At 44.8% G+C, this 12,595-nt stretch overlaps 1 protein-coding gene across 3 annotated transcripts; it reads left to right on the top strand.

Annotated features, from left to right (window-relative positions):
• Positions 1-7,478: 7,478 nt before the first annotated feature.
• LOC123149759 (probable mediator of RNA polymerase II transcription subunit 19b) lies at positions 7,479-11,621 on the top strand. Of its 3 annotated transcripts, XM_044569489.1 has the most exons (7): positions 7,480-7,743; positions 8,161-8,228; positions 9,327-9,613; positions 9,700-9,888; positions 9,979-10,038; positions 10,128-10,271; positions 11,152-11,621. In XM_044569489.1, exons 2-6 carry the CDS (start codon positions 8,198-8,200, stop codon positions 10,170-10,172), a joined length of 612 nt encoding a protein of 203 aa, XP_044425424.1. In that variant the 5' UTR covers positions 7,480-7,743; positions 8,161-8,197; the 3' UTR covers positions 10,173-10,271; positions 11,152-11,621. The 3 variants fall into 3 exon arrangements, with proteins under 3 accessions (XP_044425423.1, XP_044425422.1, XP_044425424.1); XM_044569488.1 differs by having other exon boundaries at positions 7,479-7,743; positions 9,979-10,271; XM_044569487.1 differs by having other exon boundaries at positions 7,479-7,743; positions 9,979-11,621.
• The last annotated feature ends 974 nt before the right edge of the window (positions 11,622-12,595 follow it).

Below are 12,595 nucleotides of genomic sequence, written 5' to 3'. Positions count from 1 at the left end.
CATCTTTTGGCTTCAATGTTATAAAGATGTGTATCACCACGATCGAGATCCAACAAACCATTTTCATTGGGTGTATGACCATAGAAGGTTTTATTCATGTAAACAGAACAACAATTATTCTCTAACTTACATGAATAACTGTATTGCAATAAACATGATCCAATCATATTCATGCTCAACGCAAACACTAAATAACATTTATTTTAGGTTTAACACTAATCCCAAAAGTATAGGGAGTGTGCGATGATGATCATATCAATCTTGGAACCATTTCCAATACACATCGTCACTTCACCCTTAACTAGTCTTTGTTCATTCTGCAACTCCCGTTTCGAGTTACTGTTCTTAGCAACTGAACTAGTATCACATACCGAGGGGTTGCTACAAACACTAGTAAAATACACATCAATAATCTGTATATCAAATATACCTTTGTTCACTTTGCCATCCTTTCTTATCCTCCAAATACTTGGGGCAGTTCCGCTTGCAGTGACCAGTCCCTTTGCAGTAAAGCACTTAGTCTCAGGCTTAGGTACAGACTTGGGCTTCTTCAATTGAGTAGCAACTTGCTTGCCGTTCTTCTTGAAGTTCCCCTTCTTCCCTTTGCCCTTTTCTTGAAACTAGTGGTCTTGTCAACCATCAACACTTGATGCTTTTCTTGATTTTTACCTTCGTCGATTTCAGCATCACGAAGAGCTTGGGAATCGTTTCCGTTATCCCTTGCATATTATAGTTCATCACGAAGTTCTACTAACTTGGTGATGGTGACTAGAGAATTCTATCAATCACTATTTTATCTGGAAGATTAACTCCCACTTGATTCAAGCAATTGTAGTACCCAGACAATCTGAGCACATGCTCACTACTTGAGCTATTCTCCTCCATCTTTTAGCTATAGAACTTTTGTTGGAGACTTCATATCTCTCAACTCGGGTATTTGCTTGAAATATTAACTTCAACTCCTGGAACATCTCATATGTTCCATGACGTTCAAAACGTCTTTGAAGTCCCGATTCTAAGCCGTTAAGCATGGTGCACTAAACTATCAAGTAGTCATCATATTGAGCTAGCCAAATGTTCAGAACGTCTGCATCTGCTCCTGCAATAGGTCTGTCACCTAGCGGTGCATCAAGGACATAATTCTTCTGTGCAGCAATGAGGATAATCCTCAGATCACGGATCCAATCCGTATCATTGCTACTAACATTTTTCAACTTAGTTTTCTCTAGGAACATATAAAAATTAAACGGGGAGCAACATCGCGACCTTTTGATCTACAACATAGATATGCTAATACTACCAGGACTAAGTTCATGATAAATTAAAGTTCAATTAATCATATTACTTAAGAACTCCCACTTAGATAGACATCCCTCTAATCATCTAAGTGATCACGTGATCCAAATCAACTAAACCATAACCGATCATCACGTGAAATGGAGTAGTTTTCAATGGTGAACATCACTGTGTTGATCATATCTACTATATGATTCACGCTCGACCTTTCGGTCTCAGTGTTCCGAGGCCATATCTGCATATGCTAGGTGAAGGAAATATGCCCTAGAGGCAATAATAGAGTTATTATTTATTTATTTATTTCATGATAAATGTTTATTATTCATGCTAGAATTGTATTAACCAGAAACATAATACATGTGTGAATACATAGACAAACAGAGTGTCACTAGTATGCCTCTACTTGACTAGCTCGTTAATCAAAGATGGTTATGTTTCCTAACCATAGACAAAGAGTTGTTATTTGATTAACGAGGTCACATCATTAGTTGAATGATCTGATTGACATGACCCATTCCATTAGCTTAGCACCCGATCGTTTAGTATGTTGCTATTGCTTTCTTCATGACTTATACATGTTCCTATGACTATGAGATTATGCAACTCCCGTTTGCCGGAGGAACACTTTGGGTGCTACCAAACGTCACAACGTAACTGGGTGATTATAAAGGAGCATTACAGGTGTCTCCAAAGGTAGACGTTGGGTTGGCGTATTTCGAGATTAGGATTTGTCACTCCGATTGTCGGAGAGGTATCTTTGGGCCCTCTCGGTAATGCACATCACATAAGCCTTGCAAGCATTGCAACTAATGAGTTAGTTGCGGGATGATGTATTACAGAACGAGTAAAGAGACTTGCCGGTAACGAGATTGAACTAGGTATTGGATACCGACGATCGAATCTCGGGCAAGTAACATACCGAAGACAAAGGGAACAACGTATGTTGTTATGCGGTCTGACCAATAAAGATCTTCGTAGAATATGTAGAAGCCAATATGGGCATCCAGGTCCCGCTATTGGCTATTGACCGGAGACGTGTCTCGGTCATGTCTACATTGTTCTCGAACCCGTAGGGTCCGCACGCTTAAGGTTATGATGACAGTTATATTATGAGTTTATGCATTTTTGATGTACCGAAGGTTGTTCGTAGTCCTGGATGTGATCACGGACATGACGAGGAGTCTCGAAATGGTAGAGACATAAAGATTGATATATTGGAAGCCTATGTTTGGATATCAGAAGTGTTCCGGGTGAAATCGGGATTTTACCGGAGTACCGGGAGGTTACCGGAACCCCCCGGGAGCTATATGGGCCTTAGTGGGCTTTAGTGGAAAGGAGAAAGGGGCAGCCCAAGGTGGCTGTGCGCCTCCCCCCTTCCCCTAGTCCTATTAGGACTAGGAGAGGTGGCCGCCCCCTCTCTCTCTTTTCCCCCTCCGCGAATCCTATTCCAACTAGGATTGGGGGGGGAATCCTACTCCCAGAGGGAGTAGGACTCTCCTGGCGCGCCACACCTTGGCCGGCCAGCCTCCCCCCCTCTAGTCCTTTATATACTGAGGCAGAGGCACCCTAGAACACACAAGTTGATCCAGGTGATCTATTCCTTAGCCGTGTGCGGTGCCCCCAGCCACCATATTCCTCGATAATACTGTAGCGGAGTTTAGGCGAAGCCCTGCTGCTGTTGTGCATCAAGATCTTCACCACGCCGTCGTGCTGATGGAACTCTTCCCCGACACTTTGCTGGATTGGAGTCCGGGGATCGTCATCGAGCTGAACGTGTGCTCGAACTCGGAGGTGCCGTAGTTTCGGTGCTTGATCGGTCGGATCGGGAAGACGTACGACTACTTCCTCTACGTTGCGTCAATGCTTCCGCAGTCGGTCTGTGTGGGTACGTAGACAACACTCTCCATCTCGTTGCTATGCATCACATGATCTTGCGTGAGCGTAGGAAATTTTTTGAAATTACTACGAAACCCAACACTAGGCTCGTCAAGTTTAACCTGAGTATTCTGCGTGTGCAAAACTGGCTTGCACCCACTGTAGATGGACGTAGAGCTTATCACACCCGATCATCACGTGGTGTCTGGGCACGACGAACTTTGGCAACGGTGCATACTCAGGGAGAACACTTTTATCTTAAAATTTAGTGAGAGATCATCTTATAATGCTACCGTCAATCAAAGCAAGATAAGATGTATAAAAGATAAACATCACATGCAATCAATATAAGTGATATGATATGGCCATCATCATCTTGTGCTTGTGATCTCCATCTCCGAAGCACCGTCATGATCACCATTGTCATCGGCGCGACACCTTGATCACCATCGTAGCATTGTTGTCGTCTCGCCAATCTTATGCTTCGACGACTATCGCTACCGCTTAGTGATAAAGTAAAGCATTACAGCGCGATTGCATTGCATACAATAAAGCGACAACCATATGGCTCTTGCCAGTTGCCGATAACTCGGTTACAAAACATGATCATCTCATGCAATAAAATTTAGCATCATGTCTTGACCATATCACATCACAACATGCCCTGCAAAAACAAGTTAGACGTCCTCTACTTTATTGTTGCAAGTTTTACGTGGTTGCTACGAGCTTAGCAAGAACTGTCTTTACCTACACATCAAAACCACAACGATAGTTTGTCAAGTTGGTGATGTTTTAACCTTCGCAAGGACCAGGCGTAGCCACACTCGGTTCAACTAAACTTGGAGAAACGGACACCCGCCAGCCACCTGTGTGCAAATCACGTCGGTAGAACCAGTCTCGCATAAGCGTACGTGTAATGTCGGTCCGGGCCGCTTCATACAACAATACCGCTGAACCAAAGTATGACATGGTAAGCAGTATGACTTATATCGACCACAACTCACTTGTGTTCTACTCGTGCATATAACATCAACGCATAAAACCTGGCTCGGATGCCACTGTTGGGGAACGTAGTAATTTCAAAAAAATTCCTACTCACACGCAAGATCATGGTGATGCATAGCAACGAGAGGGGAGAGTGTTGTCTACGTACCCTCGTAGACCGAAAGCGGAAGCGTTAACATAACGCGGTTGATGTAGTCATACGTCTTCACGATCCGACCGATCCAAGTGCCGAACGTACGACACCTCCGAGTTCAGCACACGTTCAACTCGATGACGTCCCTCGAACTCCGATCCAGCCGAGTGTTGAGGGAGAGTTTTGTCAGCACGACGGCGTGGTGACGATGATGATGTTCTACCGACGCAGGGCTTCGCCTAAGCACCGCTACGATATGATCGAGGTGGATTATGGTGGAGGGGGGCACCGCACATGGCTAAGAGATCAAGAGATCAATTGTTGTGTCTTTGGGGTGCCCCCTGCCCCCGTATATAAAGGAGTGGAGGAGGGGGAGGGTCGGCCCTCTCTATGGCGCGCCCTAGGGGAGTCCTACTCCCACCGGGAGTAGGATTCCCCCTTTCCTAGTAGAACTAGGAGCCCTTCCAAGTAGTAGGAGTATGAGGGAAGGAAAGGGAAGGGAAAATGAGAAGGAAGGAAGAGGGCGCCCCCCTCCCTAGTCCAATTCGGACCAGCCCATGGGGAGGGGTGCGGCCACCCTTTAAGGCCTTTCTCTCCTTTCTCGTATGGCCCATTAAGGCCCAATACGAATTCCCGTAACTCCCCGGTACTCCCGAAAATACCCGAATCACTCGGAACCTTTCCGATGTCCGAATATAGTCGTCCAATAGATCGATCTTTACGTCTCGACCATTTCGAGACTCCTCATCATGTCCCCGATCTCATCCGGGACTCCGAACTCCTTCGGTACATCAAAACATATAAACTCATAATATAACTGTCATCATAGCGTTAAGCGTGCGGACCCTACGGGTTCGAGAACTATGTAGACATGACCGAGACACGTCTCCGGTCAATAACCAATAGCGGAACCTGGATGCTCATATTGGCTCCTACATAATCTACGAAGATCTTTATCGGTCAAACCGCATAACAACATACGTTGTTCCCTTTGTCATCGGTATGTTACTTGCCCGAGATTCGATCGTCGGCATCTCAATACCTAGTTCAATCTCGTTACCGGCAAGTCTCTTTACTCGTTTCGTAATACATCATCTCGCAACTAACTCATTAGTTGCAATGCTTGCAAGGCTTAGGTGATGTGCATTACCGAGAGAGCCCAGAGATACCTCTCCGACAATCGGAGTGACAAATCCTAATCTCGAAATCCCAACGGGCCGACCCAAACGGACGGCGATTTCGTCCGCTTTTTATCCGTTTGGGTCGGTCGCCCGTCCGGCGTCCGCCTTGTTTTTCATATGGGTCGGCAGCGCGCCCAACGCGCCGACCCATATGTGCAGGCGTGGCCGGCTGGCCACCCAATTTTACATTGATTTGTATTCAAACATATTGTGAAATGAAATAACAAGCAAAATAGTTTAGCCGCCCAAATAAATAGTATAATTTTACAAGCCAAATACAAATAAAAATATTTCACATAGTTTTGCAAATGAATAAAATAAGATACATTGTGTGATCCTAGCAAACACCGGCGAGCGCTGAAGCACGTTGATATCATTGTGTGATCCAGCCCTGCCAAAGAAAGAGTGCCAGATCCAAAGATCTTGAGGCGCCACGGCCTCTAGTATGACAGTGCAAGCCCTAACATGTCCCTTATATTACCCTTGCCAAGCAGAAGGGCGGTTTTTCCACTCCTAGTGCATGCAGTCTATGCTGCCAAGTATCCCCGGGAAGCCCCTGCTGGCATTCATCGCCAACAAACGGGTTGTATCTTCAGTTGTCGGCTCTCTCAAGTACTCAGGGCGAAACACAGCAATCACAGCCTTGCAGAACTTATACAGGGACTCTAGGCATGTAGACTCGCTCATACGGACGTACTCGTCAATGAGATCACTGGGCACTCCGTATGCAAGCATTCGGATGGCGGCAATGCAGTTCTGATAAGAGGAGAAACCAATCTTGCTGACGACATCCTGTTTGCACTTGAAGTAGCCATCATAGCCGACCACCCCCTCTCTAATACGGTTGAAAACATGCCTACTCATACGGAACCGGCGGCGGAATTTGTGATGTTTGAACAACGAGTTTGTTGTATCAAAGTAGTCCTTCTAGAGAAGGAAATGCCCGCTCTCTCGGTTACGATTCAACGCCGGAAGGTGGCCCGGAATGGAGCTACGAAACAACGGCCGCTGGTTGTTGAGGTGGTGATGGACCAACACAGCAGCCAATATCTCCTCCTCGTCGCCGGACGACGAATCGTCGGAGTCGCAAAGGAAACTGTGGAAAAAGAATTCGTCGGCGGAGTCCATTTTCGTACCTTGGCAAACTGTCGAACAACTTGCGGGCGCCGAAGAAGGAGACGACCGGCGAGGGGAGACGCGGTGCCCACAGACCAGCTAGCTGCCCTGCCGGCGTCCGACGAGCGTGCCGGTCGGATGTGGCGGGGGCGGCGAGGAGTCTTCTTGGTCGCGGGCGGCTGCGTGATGGGGGAAGCGGCGGCGGGAACCAGTTTGCTCCCCGGCGACAAAACGGCGGCGGCGGGCGACGGGGGGCAGGGGCGGCGTTGCTGGACGGATGTGGAGGCGGCGGCAGCTGGAAGAGTCGCCGGCAAAAATGGGCGGCGGCATCGGTGACGGAGGAGGCGGGGCGAGGGTTGCTTGTTGGCCGGAGAGGGGAGGGGTGAGAGGGGAGGCCAATGTGCCACAGACCAGCGGGCCCGAGGACAGGAGTAGGCGAGCGCGCGCGCGTCCGGCGGGAATGGGACGTCCGCGGACGAAAAAAAGACGCGCGTTCGTTTGGGTCGGCGCGTTGGGCCACCTTTTCTGTCTGCGCCGACCCAAACGGACGACCGCAGACGAAATGGGTCGCCCCATTAAAGTTGCTCTTAAGGCTGGATTTGGTGACCACACATGTAGGGGCCAGTTCTTTTGAGCAGATTACGGAGAATCTCGGTCTGAAATTTTTTTAGCCAAAAGAACTTGATTGCCTCTCCAAAATCTTCGAAGAATCCTAATACAATCCAAAATCTCCAAAATAGTTGGATTTTCCCAGAATATGAGGATTTTGGCTAGTCCCTCAAAAGAAAAGAGTTAACAGGGTGCCCCTATTGCAACAGGTTATTACCACAAGAATGCCACCGAGCCCGCACGACTTGTACAGAGAAAACGAGCGCCCCTGCCTCGACGCCTCATCTGTTCGCTCGGCTCGAACTAGAGCAGGGCCAGCGCTAGGGTTCCAGCGCCGCCGCCGGCCCCGCCTCGCCGCCGCCGGGACCCACTCCCGCCGCAGCCCAGCTTCCTCCACGGCGCCGTCTGCCCCTCTGCCCTCTGCCGCAGCCGGGACAACGGGAAGCTGCCGCCGCGCCCCTCTGCACCGGCTGCCCACGGCGCCTCCGTCCCGAAGCTGCAGATCATCCAGTCCTCCACTCCTCCACGGTGAGCCATCCTCTCTCTTCCAACTCTCTCTTCTTCTTTTTTTAGCTATAAATTGGATAGATGGATGGATGAATCGATGTGTCAATTGGATAGATGGATGGATGGATGGATTGATTGTTTAATTTGTTAGATGGATGAATGATGCCAGGTTTTTCTTGTTGATATCGTCAGTGCTATATATTGGTCCTGTTCCTAGATATTGGTACTGTGAATCTTTGCTACGATATGGAGATTTTTGTTACATTATTTAATTCTGCCTTTCAATGCTAATGTGAGAATGGTGAATGGTAATGGTAGATGGAGAAAGTCAAAGAACCCAAAGCAAATTGGGATAGTGCTGCTCATACAATTTTTACTGAGAATGATTGCCTCCACTTTCGAACATTAGTTGTAAAATATTGTCGAATGGAATTTCAGGTTAAGATGACTTGTGCGTAGGTCGAGCTTCAGTCTGATGGATTCTGACGACAAGAAGTTTGGCAAAGGTACTGCTTTTGTCAAAATGCAGAAAAGTAGCATTGGCAAGCATATTCATCTCCGCTAGGGAACTTTGCCTCTGTAATTAACTATGGATGTTTATACTACACACTATTGGAAGTTTAAAGGATTTCTCACCATTGAAGATGAAACCGACCGGTTGGGAGCATCCTCTGCTTCATTAAGCATCTACTTTACTTGATATCCTTTTTTAAGTACTGTGATGTTGCCATGCCTATTTGTGTTTGTTATCTGATATTCCCTTTGAGGGCAGGCCTAGCGCAATGGTGAAGTCCTCCCCACTTGTGCCAAGAGGTCCTGGGTTCGAACCAGCCTCTCTGCATTGCACTTTGCAGGGGTAAGACTAGGTTCCTATAATCCCTCCCCAGACCCCACCTTGTGTGGGAGCTTCTATGCACTGGGTCTGTCCTTTTTTATCTGATATTCCCTTTGTTTCTTTCTCTGTCTTTTGACCGCCCTGATTCAAGTTTTAATCAATAATAAATAATCCAATATTATGTGGGTTACTGGGTTATGTTACACATTTGATGCCATTCGACTTGTATACATAAGTACTTCTCTATTACTGTAGTTATGATTCTTATCTTGTAGCCATCAGCAAAATATTGCACAAGAAATATAGATTCGACGTTCAAACTTGGACAGTCAATCTTGGTCCTACATTTGATACCTTAAGCTGGCAGCATCTCTGGAACCGCCAAAATTTCCTCATGTTGACATTTTTTTGTCTATATGTTGAACAACGGGGTTTTCAAGTCGATGAGTCATTCTGGGGTAGCGACTCGGAAAAAGTTGAGCCTGCAGTTGTGACTAGTCGCAACTCGAGTCGCTAGTCGACACGTTTAATCGACATTTTTTTGCGACTCATCGACTAGTCGCGCGACTCGAAAACAATGGAACAACCACATTGTCTTTTGTGCCCCCTGATAAGCTACTTTATTGGACCCTACCAGAGAAATAAGTGCCCATTGTACTTGTATGCATGAGTGCGTTTTCCTGGCATGGTTCTTGATGCGCATCCTTCTCCAAATTGCCTTGGTTATATGCAATGCTGGTAGTCCATAATATGACTCTTTCTATTTCAGGACCTAGGGAGCTCACTGGTGCTGTTGATTTAATAAGTCAGTACAAATTGGAGCCGCACCATGATTTCTTTTGCAAGAGGCCTTTGCCACTTGCAATCTCAGATACACATTACCTTCACAATGTAGTGGGGGACACTGAAATTCGGAAAGGAGAAGGAATGGAGCTAGATCAACTCGTTCAGAATGCATACTTAAGGGATAAGCCTCCTCATATTAAGCCCTTTGATATGGAAACACTGGGGCAAGCATTTCAGCTTCGAGAAACTGCTCCAGTAGATTTACCCTCTGTAAGACCATTTTTGCCATCCTACTTGCTTTATGGTGTTATATTGCATTTTCCTATCATACACTTGACAATTAAACCAATCAACAGGCTGAAAAAGGTATACCTACCATTTCGGGCAAACCGAAAAGTGAGTCCAAGGACAAAGAGAAAAAACATAAAAAGCACAAAGACAAAGATAAGGACAGGGAGCATAAGAAGCACAAACATCGACATAAGGATCGGTCTAAAGACAAAGACAAGGACAAGGATAGGAAAAAGGATAAGCATCATGAGAAGGTCGCTGCATTTTCTCTATGTTTAAAACTTCAGTATCTCCAAGTCTTACTCATCACTTAGCTATACTTTATATGTCCGCAAATTGTTCAGAAGAGGAAGCATGAGGGGACGGAGGATTCGGCAGACGTGCATAAGCACAAAAAAAGCAAGGTGATATACAATTATTATTTGCTTCCTGGTACAACAAATTTCCTTGCAGCACATTTTGTTGGTCTGTTAACATGACTTACCTATGGCAGCATAAGAGTTCCAAAACCGATGAGATGGGTAATGGACTTAGTTAGCTACAGGTTTTCTTCTTACTTCTGTTGTCAATCAATGTCATATTCTGTTAGAAGGAGGCTCAAAAGATTTCCGTCACCAGACCCGCTGCAGATCAATTGGTACGTGCTTCTTGAACTTTTATTTGCTGTTGGGTAGATGCATAAATTGATTATTTTGTATTGCTTTTCTTAATTCTTTGTCTTTCGGTGAAACATGAATTCAAATGTTTCAGATTTAAGCTGCATAGTGAGCTTGTGTTTTTAAGTCAACCTAGATTTTATTTTATTATTTGGAGCCTAAATGATGAATACTTTAACCTTTGGTGAATTATTTATTACTCATTCAAGAGAATAAGATCTGCCTTTTGCCTGACTTTGTAAATATTAGTCTCATTTGATTTTATCTGCATCTTTTTTTTGTGAACAATTTTATCTGCATCTGTACAATTTATGATGTTAGGGCCGGTTGCCCTGACATTACTTTATGTCCACTGTCAGTTTTAGACCTGGGCCAATTTCATTTCTTCAGTCTCACTTGACTTGAGAAGTACAGTTAGATATTTCCTTTGATTGGCATCTCTAGTGGTATTAATATATCAGTTATGATAGGCCTGCTGACTTTCTATACTATGTGGCATGATCTGGTTAGGCCTGACTTGCATCATAAATTCATATTGTAGTCACTAGTCGTATACGGTTTGCAGTTTACCAACACTTTGACCATACCATATGGTGATTAATTGGAACACAATGAACTATTGAAAAAGATCACTCGCAGTTTACTTAGTGATGTTTCTTTCGAAATCGTCGTATGCCATTTGCAACTCTTTGACGTCTGCACCTTGTATAATCTTCACAATTATTGTCCATTTCAAATAAGATGTGGAAAACACAGCCAGATGAACACCAATAGGGAGAAACATTGGCAAACAATAGGCTTTTGTTTACATCTGTGATAATCCATGACTCTTAACTCTTTACTTTTATGTGGGTGATGCAGATATCATGAATGGCAGTTTATTTGAAGGTGCTTCAGATGAACGTCTTGCCTGCTGCTAATTATGTTGTTCTTGCAGTGTGGACCATGTGAAAAATGTAACTTGTAACAAAGGGACAATCTAACTGTATTTTGCAACCTTTTGTCCCTCGCTGACTAATGGGTTGCCTTGTAGGAACATTTAGATCAGGAAATCTGAGTAGGTGTTTTTGGTGAGATAATTTTTAAGACTAGGATCAGTTAACAATTTCATTTAGATTGAACTTTTAATGAGATTAATTTAAAAGATTAGGAGATCTGGGGATAGGTGTCTTTAACGAGACATTATCAAAGGCTAGAAGCAGTCGATTCTGTTAACCAGGCCTGTGATAAAATAGTTGATGTAGCATGAGATAATGGTAAAAAAAAAAATTGTATGATATGGAAATGGAGCTTCATTCCTCGTGCTGATGAGGAAACTAGTTAATTCACCACCGCCTGGACTTGTTTCGAAGTGAAAGTAATCAAGTTAATTTGTATTGGTAGAATGACATGTCTTGTGTTTTCAAGAACATGCAAAGATGGTCAGGAATTAGACACTAAACCCTGTTTTCTCCTAGAACTGTGTAATGTTCTGCTTCTGCCCCAACTGATATACATTGGCTGTTTGGTTCTAGGCCTTGCATTGCCACACTTTGCCACACATTTTTGTCAAGCTTGCCTAAAGTTAATTAAACAAAATGAGAGCCACAAGTTGGCAAGCCTAAGAGAATTTTGCCTTACTTTTTGTGTGTATGCCATGTGGGGCCCTAGTGTGGCTTGCCTAAGGTGTGCCTTGAACCAGTCATCTAAGTTGGTCAAACTTGTCTAACCTTAGTGTGGCAACCTTTGGCAAACTTAGTTACAAACCAAACAGCCCCATTGTATTGCAGACCCTAAGACCGAACGCATAGAAAAACATAAACAAAACAGACTAAACCCAAAACATCATATTCTCAGTGTCGAATCGTGCTGCTTCCTCCAGTATTCCTGGGGCCTCTCATTCCTAAATATGTTGAGGAAACATGAGTGGTCATATCATTCCATTAGAGCCAGTCGAGGAGGTTGTATATTTCACACTGAACAAATGAGACATGTGCTAGAGCAATAAGAATCTGGGATCCTTTATCTCATCTCTAGCTATTTAATACGAAGATATTAACCTCTATACCAAATGATGCACATTATTAAAAAAGAATGACCAAATGACAGCATAGATAAGAACATACAAATAATTTTACAAAAATCTTGTTCTCTTGCGGCAGCACTCCCTTTGGAGGACAAGCGGGGCACTACTTCAACAGTGGCTACCATACGACCCTTTTCGACGGCCCTAATGCGGGCTACCGCTGAAGCATACGACCCTTTTCGACGGCCCTAATGCGGGCTACCGCTGAAGCATACGACCCTTTTCAACGGCCCTAATGCG

The sequence above is a fragment of the Triticum aestivum genome, chromosome 7A (assembly GCF_018294505.1).
Source record: "Triticum aestivum cultivar Chinese Spring chromosome 7A, IWGSC CS RefSeq v2.1, whole genome shotgun sequence".
In the NCBI taxonomy this organism is placed as follows: Eukaryota; Viridiplantae; Streptophyta; class Magnoliopsida; order Poales; family Poaceae; genus Triticum; species Triticum aestivum.
The sequence above is the reverse complement of the archived record's forward strand: the minus strand, read 5'-3'. Positions and strand labels throughout refer to the sequence as shown.